Source organism: Pseudorca crassidens, chromosome 5, assembly GCF_039906515.1.
Source record: "Pseudorca crassidens isolate mPseCra1 chromosome 5, mPseCra1.hap1, whole genome shotgun sequence".
Lineage (NCBI taxonomy): Eukaryota > Metazoa > Chordata > Mammalia > Artiodactyla > Delphinidae > Pseudorca > Pseudorca crassidens.
In genome coordinates this window covers 145,788,129-145,811,580 of record NC_090300.1, presented here as the reverse complement: position 1 = coordinate 145,811,580, position 23,452 = coordinate 145,788,129, and the positions used below count along the sequence as shown (strand labels likewise).

The 23,452-nt window shown below is 49.5% G+C and overlaps 1 protein-coding gene and 1 pseudogene across 1 annotated transcript in view; one reads left to right on the top strand and one right to left on the bottom strand.

Annotated features, from left to right (window-relative positions):
- Positions 1–633: 633 nt before the first annotated feature.
- UMODL1 (uromodulin like 1) overlaps positions 634–23,452 on the bottom strand; it is a 63,652-nt gene continuing 40,833 nt past the window's right edge. Inside the window, exons 16-23 of the mRNA XM_067739556.1 lie at positions 21,249–21,386; positions 19,369–19,688; positions 11,443–11,588; positions 10,712–10,948; positions 10,296–10,455; positions 8,418–8,502; positions 3,232–3,432; positions 634–1,615 (exon numbers count right to left, since the gene is read on the bottom strand). Coding sequence (XP_067595657.1) covers positions 3,251–3,432; positions 8,418–8,502; positions 10,296–10,455; positions 10,712–10,948; positions 11,443–11,588; positions 19,369–19,688; positions 21,249–21,386 — 1,268 coding nt within the window. The 3' untranslated portion in view covers positions 634–1,615; positions 3,232–3,250. The remainder of the gene's footprint in view (positions 1,616–3,231; positions 3,433–8,417; positions 8,503–10,295; positions 10,456–10,711; positions 10,949–11,442; positions 11,589–19,368; positions 19,689–21,248; positions 21,387–23,452) is intronic.
- Positions 11,606–13,205, top strand: LOC137225572 (ubiquitin carboxyl-terminal hydrolase 1 pseudogene; annotated as a pseudogene).

Sequence of the window (23,452 nt, the reverse complement as noted above, 5' to 3'; positions counted from 1 at the left end):
CACAGTATTGTGAAGCAATTATACTCCAACAAAGATCTACTAAAAAATTCTTTTTAATAAAATAAAAGCTTGAGAAATGAAAAAAAAATACTAAAACCCTGTTAGATATAATTCTGTCTAAGTTCATCATGGAAAAACACTATCCTCTCAGGTGTTAGGTATCAAATACAACTCCATTTGCTTTAAATAAAGTGAAAAGCATTACCAGTTAGCATGGTGTAATAAAGAAATTTCTAGACTAAAATACTTAGATTCTAGACCTATTTCCTCATGAACTCATTTTGTAAACTTATGTAAATAGCTCACCCATTCCTTCTCCGGTTTCCCATTATACAGTGGGTAAATAGTGCCTCACCCCTGGTAAAATTATTTATTTTAATATCTGTGAAAGTGCTTGGAACAATATAAAATAAGGATATATATAATGTTATTTCTACTTGCTATAAAAATTTTCATATTAATAGAGTGCCTGTTGAGTCACTGCTGTGTAAATAAAAACAATATCCTTGTAATGCAGGACAAAAGTTAAAGAGTACAGGGCTTCCCTGGTGGCACAGTGGTTGAGAGTCCGCCTGCCGATGCAGGGGATGTGGGTTCGTGCCCCGGTCCGGGAAGATCCCACGTGCCGCGGAGCGGCTGGGCCCGTGAGCCATGGCCGCTGAGCCTGCGCGTCCGGAGCCTGTGCTCCGCAACGGGAGAGGCCACAGCAGTGAGAGACCCGCGAACTGCAAAAAAAAAAAAAAAAAAAAAAAAAAAAAGTTAAAGAGTATATATGTCTACTAAAAATCACATTGGCAGTATTTTTATGACTCACTTATTTTTATTTTTTATCTAACTGTATTTTTTTATACAGCAGGTTCTTATTAGTTATCTATTTTATACATATTAGTGTATACATGTTCAATCCCAATCTCCCAATTCATCCCACCACCACCGGCCCACCCCCGCTTTCCCCCCTTGGTGTCCATATGTTTATTCTCTACATCTGTGTCTCTATTTCTGCCTTGCAAGCCGGTTCATCTGTACCATTTTCTAGATTCCACATATATGCGTTAATTTGCAATATTTGTTTTTCTCTTTCTGACTTACTCTGTATGGCAGTCTCTAGGTCCATCCACGTCTCTACAAATGACCCAATTTCAATGACTCACCTATTTTAAAAAGAACTTCAACTGCACTGTCCAATAGTTTCGAAAATGTGAAATGTTATGTATTTGACAGAGGGTCAAATGGATGGATGGATGGGTGGGTGGTAGGTGATAGAGGTCAATGGTGAGCAAAGCCAGGAAGGGCCGCCTGGACCGCTTAGGGTGGTAAGGGGCCTGGGAGCTCTGTGTGGTGGAGGCGATGGCGTGACGGCGGAGCTGCGTTCGAGCTTGGTTCGAAGACCCCCGTGTCTGAGGCTCTGGGCATTCAGCTCCTGGCCTGCTTCTCCACCAGCTCCGCTCGCCCACCTGGTGCTGCCTTGTCTGGGACCCGGGCAGAGGACGGGCCTCCTGGGGGCAGGCAGAGGCTGTGTTTCCACCACTTCTGGAGCTCATCCAGGCTCTGGATGAGGGACAGAGCAGGCTGCCATCGACGCCTGAGTGGAGACTGGAGCTTGATTCACGGCTACCTGTGTGGGGAAGGAGACTGCCTGCGTCAGTCTGCAGCAGGAAAGGTGGGGTTGATGCTGGAAAGCCCAGAGTGGGTGGCGGAGGTTACCGCCAACCCCCAGGACATGACATCTGTGCTTGCCGAATGGTGAGAGATTGAGCCCAAATAAAAGGGCAGCGAATCCCAGGAGGCACAGGAACCCCGGTCTCCGGTGAGTGCAGCTCCCGCAGGTCAGCAGTCAGGTGAGACAGGCACACACACCTGCGCCAGACGGCCACACCCTCGGGGCTCTGTGCCTTTGCACTATCTGTGGACCACCCACCCGGATACGGGGCTCATCACCGAGTGGAGTTGCACCAACTGCCAACCTTGGGGATGTTTATTTGTTTGAGATTTTCAAAAAGCAGATTTTTTCAGGAACTTGAGAACCAGATATAGATATTTTTTACTTTGGAAGACAGAAGTCTCAGGAGAATAAGAAAAGAAAAGGGACCAATTTTCCCTGTAGTGTTTTAATTTCGAGGAGGGGGCCATCCAGCACGGCTGAGGCACCAACACACAAGATTTCCTTAGAAATTCTCCAGGACAAGTGTTGGCCTCCTTGTTGGAATTCATTTTCTAGATATTAAGTAAAAGTTGCTGAAATTCTCTTGCGATTCTATGCGGGGAGGTGAGTGGCCCTGGTCCAACCCTCCCCATCCAGGCTGTAAGGGCTCCGAGGCCCTGGAATCACGTGAGCTCTTGGGTCCTCGGAGCAAAGGGGGCTGAGACAGGGTGAAGACATCACGTTTCCAGTGTCTGCAGGACCAGCCCCTGAAGGAGGTGACATTTTCTCTGACGACGCTGAAGTCACCCAGAAAGGGACGTTGCCTTGTGGGGAAGTGCGCTGTAACCCGCCTCTGCTGTGTGATGGGGGTGATTCACTTGAGATCTCTGAGCCCCCTTTCCTCATTTAAGGGATGAAGCCAGGAACTGCCACACTTTGAGGAGTTGTATCAAAGGTCCGTTATCTCGAGAGAATGAAGAGCTGAACGCGGGGAAGTTGGCCCAGCGGGGGACGCTGCGGACCCAGGCAGGAAACAGGGACCTGGGCCAGCCACTGTGGGGCGTGTCCACGTGACAGGACCCCCGACGGGGGCAGGATGGAATAGGGTGGGGAAGTGGGAGGGTCTTCGTGACCAAACCTGGCGGGCCCCCAACCAGACTGGAAGGCACCCCGCCAAGGCAGCTGTTATCTTTATTATTGGAGGAAAGTTGAACTGAAGTTACTGCCGTTCGCCCCCTATCTGGAGCCTCAGCAGAGCACATCTAGCCCTCTAATCACGCGGCAGTCTCTCCCAGCAACCGGCCCCCATTCTAAGGCACAGGCCAAAGGTCACCTCACTAATATAACAAAAACACCTTTACCGCCCTCAGCACTTAGGAAATTCCAAGGGTTTCAGGAGCTCTGTGCCAGGAGCAGTGGGTGAAGACCAAGTACATATTTCTGATTATAAATCACGGTATCCCAGGCAGGAGCCGCCGAAACCCACAAATCTACCCTTTGCCAAACCCCGCGGGACGCACTGTGCAGGCACCTCGGCGGCAAAGGCAGGACTGGTGCCTCAGACGAGACGGGCCTCCCTCCTCACCCACCTGCGGGCAGCCGGGCTCCTTATTCGTGGAACACCTGGTAGCTGAAGTTGTCGGACTGGGTTTTGAGGTTGTATTTTCCGGTCGTTCTCTGGTAGCGCATGATGAGAAGGGCAGCTGGCCCCGCCACCAAGGCAAAGGCAGCCACCAGCGTGAGGACCAGGTAACTGGCTCGCAGGCCCGGCTTTGCAGCTGGAGGTTCTCCTGCAGGGATGAAACAGGCGCAGGTGGGTGGTCTGCCCAAAGCAGCTCGGCCTGGTTGCAGCGGGGTCCCGGCATTGCCCCTGGATGGAGGGCTCGGGACGGGACGCACCCGCGATGGAGCAAGCTCTCACGCATCAGACGTTCAGCGTGCCCGTGCCCCCGCCCCAAGCCCGGGAGAGCACAGCAGCCAGGACAGGTCTGCCTGCCCATGTTCCGGATAATCACTGGCCAAGAGGAAGGAGGCCATGCGGGAGCCCCAGGATCTCCAGGTCGGGGCAGAGCGCTCAGCGTGTCCTGCACAGAGACACACTGTGCCCACACACTGCACAGCACCGGGAAGCTGGCCTTCCCCGCACTCAGGGACAGGAAAGCACAGGAGAGCCTGGACCCCAAACTGCTGAAAACAGGGACTCAATAAACACTCATACACGCGGCCACATAGCAGCATATCCAGCACAGCCGAAAGGGGGAAACAGCCCCCAAATCCGTCAAAGGACGAATGAATAAACAACACGTGGTCCATCCACCCGGTGGAATAATATTCGGCCATAAAAGGAACGAGATTCGGCCACAGGTTATGACATGGATGAGCCTTGGAAACATCCATCGTGCTGAGTGACAGGCATCGGTCTCCAAGGACCACACGTTGTCGTGTGACCCTGTTTCTAGGGAAACCAGAGACAGGAAGCCAAGCCAGGTAGTTTCAGGGGCAGGGGAAGGGCTGCGGAGTCACTCCCTCCTGTGGGCACGGAGCTGCTTCGGGTGATGCAAAAGTTTTGAAACTAGAGAAGGGTGGTGAAGGTGCTGAATTCTGCCCAATTATTTATTTTAAAACAGTTAACTTTATATTAGGTGAATTTTATCTCAATTTCACCACAGGAGCTTATCAGAAAGGTCTGGGTAGGAAAGCATTCCTGGGCAATAAGGGACACTGGAGATCCCGTTTTCCATTTCTGGGGCTGTTTCCGGAAGTGGCCGCTGCTCCAGGTCTCCCAGTCATGGATCAGACGAGTGCAGACACCAAAGTGATTCAGCAATGGCCTAGAAGAGGCTCCCACCCGACTGCCTGGATGGTGGGCCAGCTGGAACCGGACAACCCCCTCCTCCAGAGGGAGGACCACACTGGGATAGGGATACTGGGGACAGTTGCTGGAGCGGCTGCAACCTCCCAAGGAACCTGAGGCCTCCAGACTCTGGGGCACCAGCTTCCTGACAACCCCTTCATGGCTGGATCTTAAATCCATCCTCCAGTGGGTGCTACAGTGAACCCTTCCCCCTCCTCCTGTGCCTCAAGTAGGGGACCAACTTGTGAGCACAAGGGGGGCTGTCTGCCCTGAGGATGCTGGAGCAGAAAGGCAGAAGAGGCCCCCTTGTTGGCCCCGTGGAGCCCAGCCCCAGCCCCAGACTGGCAGCTACAGAGATGAGCGAACGTGTTCGGTCGCTGCCTCTCCAGCTGGGTTTCTGTTCCCTGCAGCCGAGCACTCTTCACTGGCCACTGACTCAGAGCTGCTCTGAGTGGGGTCCACAGGCCGGTGCCGTCCACTGGTTACCATGGTCCAGGAATGGTTACTGGTCCAGCAGAGATGCTTACAACTAGAGAGGGAGCCTGTGTCGCAATGTAACCCGCGTCATCATTGGGGGTATTTCCTTAAACATAGTAACCACCTGTCAGTCCACGATAGACGAGATGCTTAAATGAAAGACACTGGTCGTCCCCCAGGATAGCAGGAGCAGGGATGCTGTGACATCACGGCGGTGACGCACATGATCAACCTTTTCACAAAGACACTAGCCTATCGCTGCTCTTGTGAAGGGGACACATCTTGGTGAGGGAAAGTGATGGAGGACCTCCTGGCACACAAATAACCCAGGAGCAGGGTACATATAACCCCGGCCCCTTGCAGAGGGTCCAGGTCCTTCCAGAGGTCTGAGGTCCAGCTCAGCTGTTCTCTGGGGGCACCCAGGCCCCTCGCTTCTGAGCTGCCTCAATAATTGTTCCAGACCCTTCCCCCTGGGACATTTCAGGATCCCACGGACATTAATCTCAAACATTCTCTACCTCTTCACACAAAAAAACTCTAGTGAGTGAGAAATAATGTTCTCTATAAAGCAGATGGCCACGGATGATTTCCAAAAATGAAGTGCAAAAATTACAGTGCCGATATATGATTTGTTGGTAGCACAGATTCAGGAACGATTACCAGTTGGATGCTGCCTTAAAATTGCCAACACACAGTGTTATGTGTTGAAGTGTATCCCTCCAAAACACATATGTTGAGTCCTAACCCCCAGTGCCTGAGAATGTGACCTTATTTGGAAATAGGGTCATTGCAGACATCTTTAGTTAAGTTATACTCAAGCAGAAGAGGCCCCTAATTCAACGACTGGTGTCCTTGTAAGAAGACAGAGACCTTCAGGAAAAGCCATGGGATACAGAGGCAGAGGCTGGAGGGATGCAACCACAAGCCAAGGCTGCCAGACCAGAACCACCAGAAGCTGGGAGAGAGGCCTAGAACGGACTCTCCCTCAGGGACTTCGGAAGGAACCAGCCCCGCCCACGCCATGACCTTGGACTTGGGTCTCCAGACTCTGAGAGAGTAGTTTCTGTTCTTTTAAGCCACCCGGTTTGTGATTCTTAGTTTCCTGTGTCACTAGCCCCAGAAAACTAACACCCGTGGTGTGAAGACTGGGGTGGACTGATGCCTGGAAAGGAAGCCAGGGCAGCCCCTGGAGACCAAGGGTGGGTGGGTTAGGAAAAGGCTGGAACTGCTGGGAGAGGCCCAGCTTGTCCAGGTGATAGCTGCGTGAGCTTGGCCATGTTCCCTGAGATCTCCCAGAGTTCTCATTCTTCCCCAGAGTAGAAGTGATGTGATAGCAGGGGAGAGGTCATGGGTGCCCAGTGGGAGGGGCAGAGATAAAATCCCGGAGGTACTTGTCTGCCAGCCTCTTTTCACTCTGTCTCCAGCAGTACTTCTGTTACTATACACTATTAAAATGTAATCACCTGCCTACCAGCTGAGAGATTCCAAGTTTCTAAATGAGGTTTCTGTATATTTGTATGACACAGTTACGAAGCAGAAAAGCTAATAATACAATGAGAAAGAATGATGAACAAAATGAATAATTATAATCCTTGTCATTGAGCTTGACCGTCTACACCCTTACTGTGTTTGGGGTGCTCTGCAATGGTTGTGTTAGTGAAGTGCACTACCGGTTAGGAAGGATAATAAATAACACTTACCAGTAATTGCTACGGACAAGGCACTGTATGAACTAGGAACTACCATCATCATTATTGTTGTCCCCATTTTACAGATGAGGCAAATGAGGCAAAGGCAGCATGCCCAAAGTCAGACCCAAGTTTTGTCTCCAGGCAACCTAGCTCCTGCATCACAAATTTTAGCCTCACAGAGGATTTTTATTTACTGTAATCTTATTGGCCAGGTATGTAGGACTGTTGTAATAACTCCTATGATGTAGAGAAAAAGCACAGAGCCTGGCATACAGTAGTTAGAGGAGATAATGAATAAGTGGGTAGGTGAGTGGATGGATGGAGGAATGATGGCTGGCTGGACGGGACTCAGAAGACTCAGGAATATTCCTAAGAGCACACAGCTCAGAAGTATGAGAGCCTATATTTAAACACAGCCCTCCTGACTCCAAACCCAGTGTTTTTTCCACTCTGGTTTTGACATTATCTGTAATATCTATGAATAAATAGAAGTTCTCTTTCTATAAATAAGAATGCGATTCACATACATTCTCTTTCATATTAGATCCATCAGTTCTCAGCCATTTAAGACAATGAAGAGGATAGGAAAAGCACATTGTCCCAGGACCCAGGCCAGCGATCATCCGAGGACCGGTGCAAACACCAGGGCCTGGAATCCAGCTCCAGAGACATTGAGTTGGTTGGCCTGGGGCATGGCCTGGGACCTGGGACTTTTGTTTTCATTTCCAAAATCCTCTGCATGAGAACCAGCAGTTGAATATCACTGGCTAAGAAGACCTCCCTTGGGGCTTCCCTGGTGGCGCAGTGGTTGAGAGTCCGCCTGCCGATGCAGGGGCTGCGGGTTCGTGCCCCGGTCCGGGAAGATCCCACATGCCACGGAGCGGCTGGGCCCGTGAGCCATGGCCGCTGAGCCTGCGTGTCCGGAGCCTGTGCTCTGCAACGGGAGAGGCCACAGCAGTAAGAGGCCCGCTTCCCAAGCCCTGGTTAGCACACCCATCCGGGTTACACCCTGCACCCAAAACCCGGAAGTTCCTGTATGGGAAAATAGAGAGGCAAGGAGGGCCATCCAAGTTAGGAAGAAAAACAATAAAAAAGGAAAGTCAACTGGGATTAGGTTTAGCCGAAAGGAAGAGAAAAACCCAAAAAAGCAGCGACAAGGAAAATGGAAGCTTATTTCTTTCTGGCATAAACATCGGAGGTCAGAGCCCAGGCCTGGCCCTGCAGCTTCGCTCCACGGTGTCCTGGGGCTCCCGGCTCCCGCCTCCATGGTGCTCATGCCCCCAGATGGCGGCTGCCTGCAGCCGCCTCCCCTGAATGTCAGGCAGCCGGGTGGGTACCGGATGTTAAGGCAGGCACACAGTGCTTTGTGACCACCTAGAGGGGTGGGAGGGAGGGAGGGAGACGCAAGAGGGAGGAGATACGGGGATATATGTATATGTATAGCTGATTCACTTTGTTATACAGCAGAAACTAACACACCATTGTAAAGCAATTATACTCCAATCAAGATGTTAAAAAAAAAGTTGTCACTTGACACTCTCTTTTGCATCTCATTAGCCAGAGCTCACCCATATGGCCACTCTTGCTATAAGGTCAGTTGGGAATTATAGTGTTTATTCCTGGCAGCCACCTGTCCCCTAAAAACTGGGGGTTCTATTACCATGGAAGGAGAAGAGAACAGATATTTGGGGACAGCTAGCAGTTTCTGAATCAATACCCAAGTTTAGTTGTCTAAACCAAGTCACCAGCTCACCTTCGGACCGAATCAGGGGTCCCCAGGACATCTGGTGCATTGCAGAGGGCTCGCCGTTTCTCAGCGACCTAAAGTCGTCACAGTTCTGTAATTTTAAAAGGAGAAGAAGTACAAATTAGATGAACAATGTTTATGAGAAATGTATCCACTATCAGGGTTGATACTCTGATTCGTACGTGTTCTTTCCTGCCGGAAACGTCAAGTCACGTTTGTGCATCCTGGATGAGCTTGGTCAGGGGAGAAGGAGGAAGGGGGAGGCTGGACCACCTGGGCCTCGGGGCTGTGCAGGCAGGGTGCCCAACTGGATGGGGGAGGGCTGGGCAGCAGGAGGGTTGGAGGAAGCAAGATGTAGCCCCCTGTGCTGTCTCCAGTTTCCAGCTCTGGCCCCTTGGCCCCTGGGGGCATCGTCTCAGAGTCACCCTTTGTTCTCCACAGCCCGCGGCAGACACCTGCTCCTTTTAACACCTGGGCCTGATGAAAAGTTTCAATGACATGATAGAATCTTTCTACCATACACCTGCTATGGGGTGCATCGTGTCCCCCAAAAGATGTTGCAGTCCTAACCTCAGTACCTGTGGACGTGACCTTATTTGGAAATAGGGCCTTTGCAGATGATCGCGTTAAGATGAGGTCAGTAGGGTGGCCCTAATCCAATAGGACTGTGTTCTTGCAAAAAGAGGACATTTGAACACAGACACAGATATGCACAGAGGGAAGACATGTGAAGACACAGGGAGAAGGTGCCATCGATCAGTCAGGGAGCTAGACCTGGAACAGATTCTCCCACAGCCTCACAAGGAACAGCCCAGCAGACGACACCTTGATCTCGGACTTCCAGCCTCCAGACTGTGCGAGGATAGATTTATGTTATTTAAGCTGCCCAGCCTGCGGTACTTCATTACAGCAGCCGCAGGAAACCAATACAACACCCATCCTAGAGGAGCTTGGAAAGAAATACGTGAAGCTCATAGTGTAGAGAATTTGAGAACCGGCCGCTCCCTGTCAAAGCTGTCGTGGTCATTAACACCCTAGGGTTTCTAAGGGGCTGATGCAGGCTCGGAGCCCCTCAGCGGGCAGGCACCAGGAGTCTGTGTTCCTTTCCAGTAGACCTGCTGTTTGAGAAAAAGTGACAGCAAAATCAGGGCTCACTGGATTTCTTCTGCTGTGCATCCTGACTGATGGCTGGCCCTGATCACCCAGGAAAACTGCCCAACTTTTGTAAGGAGCACAGGAACAAACGTGTCCCCAAAGGAGAGAGGAATATGCGGTTGCTGAACCAAAGGCCAACAGAGCCCTCCATGCCTTCCCCAGCCACAGGTGACACATGACAGTCACTTCACATACTTGTCTGTGGATGAAGAATAACTCTCCAACCCAGAAGTGCAAAGCACATTTCAAATTCAAAGTTCTGAGGAAATGAGAATGTAAAGTTATTCATAATCCCAGCATAAACATTGAACGGGAAAGAACAAAAACCTGATGAAATAACCTAGTGGCTAGGATTCAGCAGTGTGCCACCGACTTGCTAAAAATAATTTCAAATTAAAATAACATTTTTACACCTAAGTATGCATTCGATCACCTCAAAGGAGAAGCATGACAGCACCATGACAAGGAAGGTCTGATGTGATGGCCAGTGGAATGGTATGGTCTAAGGAAGGACTCAAGTTAGCCCCCCAGCGACACTGGTCCTCACCCAGGACTGCCCACCATTAAAACCTCATTTCATGTCTTTTAAGGGCCAAGTCTGCAGGGCCCAGCACCTCCTCCCTGAAGTCTGGCCCCAGAAATGCCCAGGCCCTGGGCTTCTGATCACAGAGCAACCCTCCTCATAACAAAGAGGGTGAGTCCAGAGGTTTAGAACAGCAAAACACCTACTATTTTGCACGTGGTTCCAGGGGATTCCATGCAGATGCGGAGTTTGCAGTGCAGATAGACTATGGAGTTGTTGATGAAGGAAAAGATTTTCAGCTTAAACTGGGCCTTGTTGGAGTTCCCGTTCTCAATCACATTTGTGTGTGTGTTGGGGATAGGGCAGCTGGGAAGAGACAAAGCGACTCATTAGTTCTAAACTGGCCCTCCTGTCCTTGTTCCCAGGTGAGTTTCCTTACCGTGCACCTGAGTGCACACGGAGCATCCCCACTAGGATACAAGAAGGCAAGGATGGCTAGATCTCTGGTTCCCAAGAGGAGGCTCTCCTGAGGGCGTCACCTAAAACCCGGGTCTGCATCTATGCATGTCTGGAAATTCAGAGGGTCCAAAGAAGGCTACACAGAGGGGGTGGGTGCCCCTACCTGTTGTTAATGAAGCCAAACATGACCGGGTCCCTGGCGTTGCTGGATGGCGTTGCCCAGCACTCGGTCAGGACCACCTTGAGGTTGCTCTTCTGTTTATAGAGCCCTACTTCAATCTTGACGTCATCACTGGCAGACACGGTATAATTTTGAGGAATAGGAGAGTCTCCAATAAATAACTGCATTTCGGTGACAAAACTTCCAGCGCCATGGAGGTCCTCGATGACGGTGTAAACCCTGCAAGAGGGAGCGTTTGCGGGCGGGGGTCTGCTTCTGTGACCCTCCTGTTCCCATTTCTCCCCAAAATACTCCAAAGAAAGATGGAATTAAAAGAAGACCACCCAAATGAGAATAAGAAAAGAAAGGCTTTTTTTTTTTGAGCTGGCTAGAGCTGAGGTCAGCCCCGGTCACTAGAGTTTGGTGGAGACTCAAAGGCAGGCAGAGGAGGGGTGAGCTTCACAAGGGAAAGGGGGAGAGAGGCGTGCCCTGATGGGGGCGTCCTATGTGACTGGCTAGGGGAACAGATGTGGCTTTCCCTGGTTGGTTCTAGACTGGAGATGGGGACAAATCTAGGGAAGCTGGTAGTTATTAATCAAGTCTTGGCCACTGCCTTTGGTATGTTCAGTCTCTCAGAAGGGTCCTCAAGTGATTAAAACCCTAAAGAAACCCCCAAGTGATGGTGCTGGGAGGAACGTGAGCTGCAGGAATTGGGGAGACGCCTCTGCACTTACCCCCACTCCGGGGTGTAGCCCGATGACGTCAGGAGGTCATTCTGGAAGGCGCAGTGGATAGGGCTCAGGATCTTCAGGTGATGGATGATGCCCTCTGGGGACAGGTCGTTCCTCAGCGTGGTCCTCACCACCGTATTCGTCATGTTCTGAACGCAGACGGGACATGAGTGAGCTCCCGGGCCCCAGCAGGCCCCCAACATGTCTACAGACCACAGTTCTGGGTGCAGGGGTTGTTTAAAGCTTATCCCCCCAAATATGAAAACCTTGACAACTTTTTCCCAGTATAAATTGCAAAAGAGAACATAACGTCGTGACATCTGGTTTAGCCTACTTCCTGTACCCGCTTTCTTCATTAAAAGAGAACCAGAGACAAACTAGATCAGACGATACCCCAAACAATAGATTAGATTCTTCCCCAAATAATCCCCAAGTACACTTCTGAAAATTAGAGAGCAAGCCCTCACCAAAGAAATCGAGTTAAAATAAATCGGTTAAAGTCTGCGACTCATCAAACTGCATTCTTTCTAATTCTAGGGACACTAACACAGAACCAAGGGTCCGGAGGGCAACCTAAAGAAAATGAATGTGGTCTGGAAGAGGACTCAGGGGTGTGAAATGATAACACAGCTCTTGCCTGTGGACACAAGTCTCCAGGGAGAACTGTGATGCCCGTTAGCGTTAATGAGGTTAAGGCCATTAAAAAAAAGTGCAGAGCTAATCAGTTTCGTGCTAGAGAAATGCTGCCAGGGTCAGCTGGTATTAAGGCCTGGATACTCAGAATGTGAACGTTTATCAGGAAAAAGAGAAGATTTTCAGGCCGTTGTATACCAGTACAAGAAGATGGGCTTGCCAACATCAAAGAGAGCTCCAAAATTTCTCCAGAGCCAAAAATAATGATGAAGACCCTGGGATGGGCAATTTCATCATTTGATTCAGTGGAGAGCATTGTAGGAAGAGATTAAAATGTCTGTGAAAATTGCCACCATTATACTGAAGCTAAACATTTTGTTTGACAAAATGCCTGAAGTTGTAACCACCCATTTGAAGTGCTTTACTTGCTAGTGGCTTGGAGTTTGATTGTCCTGGTGGTGGCTTCGGCAAGATCAACACCCCTTACTGACATCTCCAAAAGTGTCACTAGAAGAACAGAGCACAGGGCCAGTCAAGGACAGCCTAGATGACCTGCGGTTGTAATGCTTACTATGCATAACGACTGGTAGTGGGCATTGCCCTGCTTCTGTTAAAGTCGCTGGCCTTAACAGTTTAGAACTAGACAAGGGGAATTTTGTGTGAAATAGGTAAATCAGAGCCATGGAATGAAGAGGAAACAAGAGGCATGGTTGAAAATTACGCCAGTAAAGAAGTGTGGATTAGAGTTTGTAGAAATACACAGCCAAGTAAAGTAGAAGTTATTGGACTTCTCAGAGGATGAAAGAGCAAAGCAGAGTACGAGCTATATGACAAAGGGTCTAATCCCGATAAGGTTGCCAGTAGAGCGTTTGCTGAAAATAGACATTTTGACACTAACAATGCTAATGGAACCTGTGCATCTGACAGACGAGAAATCTAATGGCCAAATAGGCCTTGACATGAGTGGGTCTGAGAACAAAACATCGTCTGTAGGGCAAAGCTTGGAGGAGCAGGAAGGGAATTGTCTACTCTCCAATGATCTGAAAGTCCCTGAAGAGAAGGACCTTTTGATTCTCTTTCCTTCTACAGCTACTGCATCTACTCCTTACTTGCTGTTTTTTAAGAAATTATAGAATAAGTGCATTTTCCTTGTGTGCATATTAAACAGACCTGGACAAACTGATAAAGTTGTTTACATCAAAGAGTCTATGCCTCTTGAACATCATACTCAATGGTGAAAAGCTAAAAGCATTTCCTCTAAGGTCAGGAATAAGACAAGGATGCTCACTGTCACCACTTTTATTCAACATAGTATTGGAAGTCCCAGCCACAGCAATCAGAAAAGAAAAAGAAATAAAAGGAATCCAAATTGGAAAGGAAGAAGTAAAACTGTCACTATTCGAGAGGTAGACTCTGGTAGACACAGAGATGTCCCATTCAGATCCCTCTTCAAGGAAAGACTTGCTGCCCAGCTGTGAGCTGTGCAGTCAGCAGATGGTCTCCAACTGTCAGCTTCTTCAGGGTCAGCCTCACCTGAGATCATGCCCTTCCCAGGGCAGGCTGCTTCAGGGCTAAAAGGATGAGGACATATAAAGGAATGGCTGTTTTGTCCTGCAAGCTTCCTGCTGGGTTGACCCAATGCTTGTGTCCCCATAAAACCTGTCTGTTGAAACCTAATCCCCAGTGTGATAGTATTCGGAGGTAAGGCCTTTGGGGGAGATTAGTGCCCTTACAAAAGAGACCTCAGAGAACTCCCTTGTCCCTTCTGCCATGTGAGGTTATAGCAAGAAGACAGCTGTATGACCCAGGGCTCTCATTAAAACAAACAAAAAAACTGTCACTGTTTGAAGATGACATGATACCATACATAGAAAATCCTAAAGACACCACCAAAAAACCTCATCTATGAATTTGGTAAAGTTGCAGAAACAAAATTAATACATAGAAATCTGTTGCATTTCTGTACACTAACAACAAACTATCAGAAAGAGAAAAGAACCTCATTTACAATCACATCAAAAAAATAAAATACCTAGGAATAAATCTAACTAAGGAGGTAAAAAGACTTGTACTCAGAAAACTGTAAGACACTGATGAAAGAAACTGAAGACAACACAAATAGATGGACAGATATACGTATTAATGGATTGGAAGAATTAATATTGTTAAAATGACCATGCTACCCAGGGCAATCTACAGATTCAGTGCAATCCTTATCAAAATATCAATGGCATTTTCCACAGAACTAGAACAAAAAAATTCTAAAATTGGTATGGAAAAACAAAAGACCCCAAATAGACAAAACAATCTTTAGAAAGAAGAACAAAGCTGGAAGTATCACACTTCCTGGCTTTAGACTATACTACAAAGCTACAGTAATCAAAATAGCATGGTACTGGCACAAAACAGACACACAGATCAATGGAACAGAACAGAGAGCCCAGGAATCAACCTACACTTATATGGACAATTAATCTACAAGAAAGGAGGCAAAAATATACAATAGGGAAAAGTCAGCTTCTCCAATTAATGGTGTTGGGAAAACTGGACAGCTACATGCAAAAGAATCAAACTGGACTTCTCACTCACACCATGCACAAAAATAAATTCAAAACGGATTAAAGACTTAAATGTAAGACCTGAAACCATAAAACTTCTAGAAGAAAACATAGGCAGTATGCTGTTTGACATCAGTCTTAGTAATACTTTTTTTGATATGTCTCCTCAGGCAAGGGAAACAAAAGCAAAAATAAACAAATGGTACTACATAAGCTAAAACTTGCACAATGAAGGAAACTATCAACAAAACAAAAAAGGCCACCTACTGAATGGGAGAAGATATTTGCAAATAATATATCTGATAAGGGATTAATATCCAAAAACATACAAAGAACACATATAACTCAACATCAAAAAACAAACAACCCAATTAAAAAATGGGCAGAGGATCTGAAATATATACATATTTATACATATATTTATATATATATATAATGGAATACTACTCAGCCATATAAAGGAATGAAATCTTGCCATTTGTAGCAACATGGATGGACCTAGAGGGTATTATGCTAAGTGAAATAAGTCAGACAGAAAAAGACAAATACTGTATGTTACCCCTTATATGTGGAATCTAAAAAAAACAAAACAAATGAACAAACATAACAAAACTGAAACAGTTATAGATACAGAGAACAGGTGGTTGCCAGAGGGAAGGGGGGGAGGATGAGAGAAATAGGTGACGGAGATTAAGAGGTAAAAACTTCTAGTTACAAAATAAATGAGTCATGGGTATGAGATGTCCAGTGTGGGGAATATAGTCAATAATCATGTAATATCTTTGCATGGTGATATATCGGAGCTAGACTTATCGTGGTGATCATTTTGAAATGCATAGAAACATGAATCACTATGTGTGTAACAGGAACTAACACAGTGTTGCAGGTCAATTATGCTTCAGAAACAAACAAACAAACCCACAGAAAAAGAGGCCAGATTTGTGGTCACCAGAGGAGGGAGTGAGGGAGGGGGAATTGGATGAAGGTGGTCAAAAGGTACAAACTTCCAGTTATAAGATAAAGAACTACTAGGGATGTCATGTACAACACGATAAATATAATTAGCACTGCTGTACTTTATACATGAAAGTGGTGAAGAGGGTAAATCCTCAGCGCTCTTACCCCAAGGAAAAAATTTTTTTCTCTTTCTTTAATTTTGTATCTATATGAGATGACAGATGTTCATTTAAACTGCAATAATCATTTCATGATGTATTAAGTCAAATCCTCATGCTGTACACCTGAAACTTATACAGTCTGTGTGTCAATTACATCTCAATAAAACTGGAATAAAAACTTTTTTAAAAAGAATCTTTAGCTCTTGGTTATTATTAGTCTCTCTAAGTTTTTATACAAATGCTGAAATTAGAATGATTGACAGTCATGATAATTTTTAGAGTTCATTTTCCTTGGTAGAGACTCCTAATGCATTAGCTTCTGGGCACAAAGGTGTATAGGTTCTTAATTGAACGATCCACAATGGGAACATTGAAACACTTTTGAATTGACGCTGTCTTCTTTGTTTGCTTTTTAAAATAAAGCGCTTGTGTTCATAGCTCATATTTTTAATTCTCTGCACGATGTTTACAGGTCCTGTGGTTTCTTCAGCTCAGAAGCCGACCCTCATTAAGCACATTTAGTTTTCCAATAGCCATGAAGCCACATCTCGGATGGGCTGTATCAGAGGCACCAAGTTTAGAACGTGTGTCCTCACAGTGGTGGACATTATGTGCCTTGACTCACTTTGAAAAATGCCTCAGAAAACCTGGACAGTCCCCTGCTATCTTCACAAGACTTTTACACGTATTTATGAAGATGATCCTGTACTTCGTGACTCTTTGGGGCACGGGCTAATTTCTCTCTTCCTAGACATACTCTAAACCATCTGAATATGGTACATCAAACTGAGAGGTGAGACCTTAAATTTAACGTAAACATAGATAGTATGAAACATAGTTTGATGTATATAGTACATTAAACTGAAAGATGAGACCTTAAATTTATCGTAAACATAGATAGTATGAAACATAGTTTGATGTATATAGTACATTAAACTGAGAGATGAGACCTTAAATTTAACTTTTTTTAAAAACAAGGAGGTCGATAAAATTTAACCCCCTTCTCCCCAAAAAGGAGGAAGAACCTGCTAACTGTACGTAATCTGTTGTATTTGTATAAGTAAGTCTCCAGGGGGAATCTTAGTTTTTGACAAATTTCAAAACACAGAAGAGCTCCTGTGGTTTCCAGGGCCTGGATGACTCATAAGAGATGAATTTCCCTCTGCTCTGAAAGGACCCTGAATTTTACTGAATTTAATTGCTAAACCAGGTGTTTGTCTAGCTCGGAAAAACAAGCAAGTGGGAGAGCCGACCCCTGCAGCCTTGTGTCTGTGCCTCCGTGTAGGAGGTGCTGACTCCCCCGAGGGCAGCCTGGCCAGCCCGTCGCACCTGAGCACTGCCGGCAAGAGTGTCTTATTTCCTAGCATCTCTCACTTGAGGTCTGTAGGTCCTGCACCAATGTGGACCTGAGAACCACAGCGGCAGCTCTGCCAACACCTGTGCCCGCCCCCCGCCAGCTTGTGTGCAGACTGGCTCAGAACTGAAGTCGCCCAGAAGCTGCGGTCCCCCGCACTCTGCACCCCCCACCATGGCTGCTCACCCCCTCTCCATGCGCCCACCTCCACGTGAGAGTCTTAGGAATCTTTAAGAAAGAGAAGCCAAACCCTGGTTATTTTTCAGCTGTGCTGGCTGAAGGGGTTGGAGGGGGACTGACGAAGGCTGTGGTCACTGGAAACGTCCTGGTTGGTCCGTCAACCCAGCGGCCCTGTGTGTGGGTCTGAGTTGGCATCTCTGCCAACACCTGTGCCCGCACCCCACTCCCGTCAAGGGGAAGATGGAATCACGCCTGAGGGTGGCCAGCCGGGCCCACAGGTGCGCGTGGTCTTCCAGCTGCCCGGCCAGCCCTCGCCCTGGGTCTGGTCTCCAGGCAGGCTGGTACCTTGGAGCTGCCTTTGCCCCCGTGCCCCGTGTCCCCTGCCTGCCCTTCCCGGGTCTCTTCTGCGAGAAGTCTCCCACTGTGTCTCCCCTGCCTCCCCTCCCCAGGGCTCTTCCTACTGAAGCCCACACCAGCTCTGAGCCTTTCAGCCCGTGATGTCGCCTCCCTGTGCCCTTGACCTGGGGTCATCAGCAAGCCTAGCCCATCCAGTGCCTGGGCTTACCTGCCCCACGAGGGAGCTCACCCAGGGCTCCAACCAGAGCCTCTGAGGGTGATGGTCCCTTGCCCACCCCGTGCCGTCGAGGCCCCTGGAGAGGCAGAGTCGCAGAGGCCTCAGGGCTGGTCCTCGGAGGCCAGGAGACCTTGACCTTGACCACCGGCCCCATAGACCTTGGTGAGCCTCCAGGTCCCACTGGTGAAACGTGGATGACAATACCTGACCTGGGGGTGATGAGGGGGCTAGATACCCAGCCAGCAGGCCCCTGGGGTTCTCAAGGTCCGGTTCCCTCTCCACCCCTGTGCTAGGAAGCAAGGCCGAAGACCCTCAGCCCCACCCCCGCCCAGCCCAGCAGCACAGCGTCCCTGGGAACCACCTTCCCCACAGTGCCACGGCCGGGCCCCTGCTGAGACCCTCCCCCAGCCCACCTCCCACAGGAGACCCTTCCCCTTTGGGCCGCCGTCCCACCCAGGGCCCAGCCGTCCCGCTGGCCAGAGCCACTCAGACACCCTCCACCTTGTAAATCCTCCCCCATTTCTGGCCTCCCTCATCCAGCTATCTGCACTTGACCCCTGGGGTCGTGGTGCACCCCTTGGGACCACTTCAGCCTCCTTCCAGAAGGCCCCTCCCCCCACCCCCGGGGCCCAGGAAGCCCAGCCCCACCCTGCTCTACTGGGTTATGGTACCTCCTGTGCCAGGACCTCACGTCTCTCCAAGGACAACACCGCCCGATGCTGCTCCCGCTTCCCCCATGCCCAGCACTGGCTGAACACATGGAAGGTGCTGCGTCTGCCTGGCATGGCCTTGAGAGCAGGGGCCAAGCGTGGGGAGCGGGAAGGATCGGGGGTGAGGGGTGCAGGAGTGTCACTGTGGCCTAGAGGCAGCATTTGAAGACACAGGACCTGGAGCCATCAGCCCACCACGTGACGAACGCTGCAAACTAGAGATGCTGACATGGCCCGGGACCCCCAGCACGTGGGGGAGGCGTCCCCACCAATGCACCGGCACACACAACCATTCACACATTCTGCACAAACACACTCCCACACGCACAGACACACACACGTTCGCCGACATACATGCACACGGACACGTTCTTATACACATGCACCCGTGCATGCATGCACACACACACGCTCACTCACCTACGCACGTGCACACGAACATGTTTTCATATGCGTGCACACGTGTACACAGGCACACACGTTCACGCACAGGCTCCCGGCTTTCCTGCCCTTTCTCCTCCCCCACTGGCTCTCCATCCCGCCTGTGCATCAGAATCACTGGGAGGCTTTTGTAAACCCTGACTTTCCACCAGAATCCCTGCACCAGGGTGCAGCCTGGTCCCCAGTGAGAGCTCGGTCCTATTCTAACCCTTGGCTGGGTCCTCCTGCACTTACAGTCGGAGGCCTCGGGGTGCAGGGTCTTCCTGGCCCCCCAGACCACACATGGACCCTCCCCGGATCGAGATCCAGACTCCCGGAGCCCCCTCCCCGCGCCCCATGGTGGGTCTGAGCCCGGCCTCACACTCTGCATGACGGTTCCGCACTCGCCCCACGCGGCCACCAGGATCACGTGCGTGCTGTTGTGGTCGCTGACATTGCAGGACGGGTGTCCCAGGTACAGGGAGGATTCAGGGATGGACTCCTGCTGCAGGAAGCGCTTCTGGATGGCGATGGCCACCTTCTCGATCTCACAGAGCACCCTGACGGCCCCGGTCAGGTTCAGCCGCGGGGACAGGCCCTGGGGGGATGGACGGGCACCCTGCACTGAGGCAGCCCCAGGTCCTGCTGGGGTAGGGGGCTGCTCTGGGCCGGTGGCCTGGGGTGTGTTGCCAGGAGAGTCGCCTGCAAGACACGAGGAGACAAAGGCATAGGGTGGGTCTGTGCTTCGGGACAGCCATGTGAGCCTGGCCAGCGACGTGGTACAAGGCAGGGGCGGGGCAAGGGACAGACAGCAGACGGACCACTCCGCACCCTGCAGCAGCGCACCCCCGGGGTTGCACATGCCAGCAGAGCCACACACATGCGTGTCGCACGTTCCTGCCAGCCCCGGCAGCTGGGCCTGCCCTGGTTCACCGTGGCCCCCGTGGCTGGGGAACTGAGGGGTCCCCTGCCCTCCCAGACTCTCCCAGGCTGACACTGGGCATGTGCTGAACCCATGGGCTTGGGATCAGCCATCACTCCTGGGGGCCCCTGAGTCTTATCTCTGAAGTGGGTTAATGAAGTTCGCTCTCTGGATCCTTGCGTCCCTTGTTCCTACTCCAGCTTCCTGCTTCCCTAAAGCATGCTGGGTTTCGACCTCTAGAAGAACACGAGCCTCTGTAAGAGCATCCACCATCCTCGGAGGGCAGACCCAGGACACACCTCAGCCCTCCCTGAGCCTCCTCTATGGCCCGGCTCTGCTGCCTGCCGCCCCGGCACCTGCCCTCTCATCTCAAGGTGCTGCTCACCTGGCTCCCCGGCCCCAGGATGCAGTCCAAACCCCTGCTCATGGCCTTCACAGCCTTCTCGACTGGCCTCACCCGGCCTCGCTGGGCGGGGTACTCCCCCTCTCTCCCACCCACCTCCTGTAGGCATCACGCTGCAGCCAGCCCACGCTGCGTGCCTGGACCATGCCCGCCTTCAACAGCTCTGTTCTTACTGTTGCACCCACCCACCGCACCCTGCCCCACCGCAGCCCCCTCCGCTGGTGCCGTCGGAGCCATCCTTTAAGACTAGCTCAAAAACACCTCTTCCAGGAAGCCTTCCCTGACCACACTCAAGGGACTGAAACAACTTAGTCTCCTCGGGGCCTCCTGCTTCTGCCTCAAGTACAGCATATTCCATATTCCTTCAGACACTGTGTTCACTCCTATAAACATGTCTCCTCTGCTTGATCGCAGATCCCCAGATGGCAGGGGCCATCTCAGAGTCAACAGTGAATCCACGAAGGCCCCATTTAATGGGAAAAGTGCTGCGTGGACAGTGGGTCTGAGTAGAAACGCTTCCATGTCATGTGTCATTTGTCACACAGGCTGTATGTTTTGCAAGATCATCTTTTAACATCTGAGAGGACGCACCTGGGTTGATGTGTATATTTTCTCATCCAGGGCATCAGAAGAAGCACTTGGAGATGAGGCACCACCCAGAAGGCTGGAGGGATGTGGAAGGATGGGGCGGCACAGGCATGTGCACACGTGTACACACACGTGCACACACATGCATGGTGCACACAGGCATTGCACACGTGCACACACATGCACGTGGGCACATATGCATGCTTGCACGTGTTCATACACATGGAAACTTGCCCAAGACATAGAAATATGCCAATCTCGTTTAGAAAAGACGCACTTTGGGGACGAACGTCCTTCAAAGAACAGACTACCTGAGAGTATTCCAGACAAGGGATCCTGAGACTATTACCTTCGCAGGGTCTTCCAGAATATTCCACGGGGAGGTCAGGGGTGCCTCCCTCGCAGCTGCAGGTGAAGGACCCCAGGCTGTTGCGGCAGGAGGAGCCTGGGGCGCAGTCATCCTCCCCGCTGTCGCACTCGTCGTAATCTGGAGCGTTTAGGAAACAAGACAGGAAACCCTCACAGGAGGCTTGAGCACCGCGGCTCTGCCCACTGTTTACAGGCAGCCTGCATCTCGGGAACCAAGGTTAAAATTATCAAATGATAGCAAAGATGGCCAGTTCTGCAGGGTTCGGGAGACAGGGTGGTACCCTGATTTTCTGCCGGGTATGGGAGTGAGAGGCGGGTGGCAGGAAGTCTGCAGGGGCTGTTCTGGAAGGAGGATGATGGGGGCGGATGGGAGGGGGGGAGGGTGAAGGCAGCTCAGCATCCCCTCAGCTGCCTGGAGACCAGGAGACCAATGGGCCCCACCTGGACCCTGGTATCAGGCAGAGGGACCCCGGCACACACTTGCTTTCACCTCTAAGCTCAGTTACTTACCTTATGAACCATAATGCAGCTTTACTGCAGAAAATGGATAAAAACCAGGACAGCTTAGCAAAGAAAATAAAATGCCCCCTTGAGGCCACCTCCCAGACGTAAGTGTTTGCATGTTGGTGTATTCCTTTCCAGCCTTTCGAAAGGCAGACTGCAATGCAGCTAAGATCACGTTTTATACACAAATGTGAGTCCAGCTTCCATCCCATTTCCTTGGGTCAGGAATATTTTCTATCTCAGCAAACCTCATTTTTAATAATTGCCTGACAGTCCATGGCATGGATTACCAAAATTGCCTTACTATCTTCCCTATTACGGGACTGTGGGTTATTTCCGACCTTCTGCTTTTAAGGTAGCACTGAGATGAATGTCTTTACGTGTAAACTATAGTCCACACTGAGTTCTGCTTCCTTAGGATGGAGTCCTGTAAGTGCTGTGATACAGGGGCTACGTGCAATGAGCAGGATAAAACATTAAGGAAGAAAGACAAATATCATATGATAGAGCTTATCGGTGGAATCTAAAAAATTGGTACAAGTGAACTTATTTACAAAACAGAAATAGAGTCACAGACGTAAAAAACAAACGTGTGGTTTCCCAGGGTGTGAGGAAGGGATAAATTGGGAGATTCGGATTGACATATACACACTACGATATATAAAATAGTTAACTAATAAGGACCTGCTGTAGAGCACGGGGAACCCTGCTCAATACTCTGTAATGACGATATGGGAAAAGAACCTAAAAAAGAGTGGATAGGTGTATATGTATAACTGATTCACTTTGCTGTACAGCAGACACTAACGCAACATTGTACATCAACTGTACTCCACTAACAATTAAAAAAACAAAAACACAAAGTAAAAAAACCCCCCAAAACAAAGTGGATGAAACATTTTTACAGCTCTTGACAAATACCAGGAAGTGTGAGCAAATCCTGTTCTCCCAGCGCTGTGTGCAGGGGCTGCTTCGCTATCAGGATTATCTTTAAAAAAAAAAATTCCTTGTAGATGGGCGAAAAGAGTAACTGATTTTAATGGGAATGCCTTTGATCCTTCCATCTTTGTTAGTCGCGTGGGAGTCATCTTTCACATATGATCTATTTGGGTCTTTTGTGCCTGCGTCTATTGGGTTCTTAGTATTTTATCACCAATGTGTGTGATCGCTCTTTATTTAGGATATAATTCTTCATCAGATTGTTGAAATTACTTTTTGGTTCACTGCTTGCTTTACAATGGTGACTGTTTTGTTTGACATGAGAGCTTTAACTTTTTATAGAGTCAAATAGTCCAGGCTTTTCCTCTGCAGGCTTAACCCTTCTCATTCCAAAGATCAGAAAAATATTCATCTATACTGTCTTTGATTTCATCCATACATATAACTATAAGCCTTTTATCGTTTATTCTCAGGCATGCTATGTGCTAGGGTCTGAACTGTGTATCCTCAACATCTGTGTGTTGAGGCCTTGACCCCAAGTGTGACTGCATTTGCAGGTGGACCCTTTAGGAGATAATTAAGGTTAACTGAGGTCGTTAGGGACGGGCCCTGATCCGACAGGACTGATGTCCTTATAAAAAGAGACAGCAGAGCGCTCCCCCTCTACACACACAGAGGAAAGGCCAGGTGAGGACACAGCAGGAGGGTGGCCGCCTACACGTCAGGAGCGGGCCCTCACCA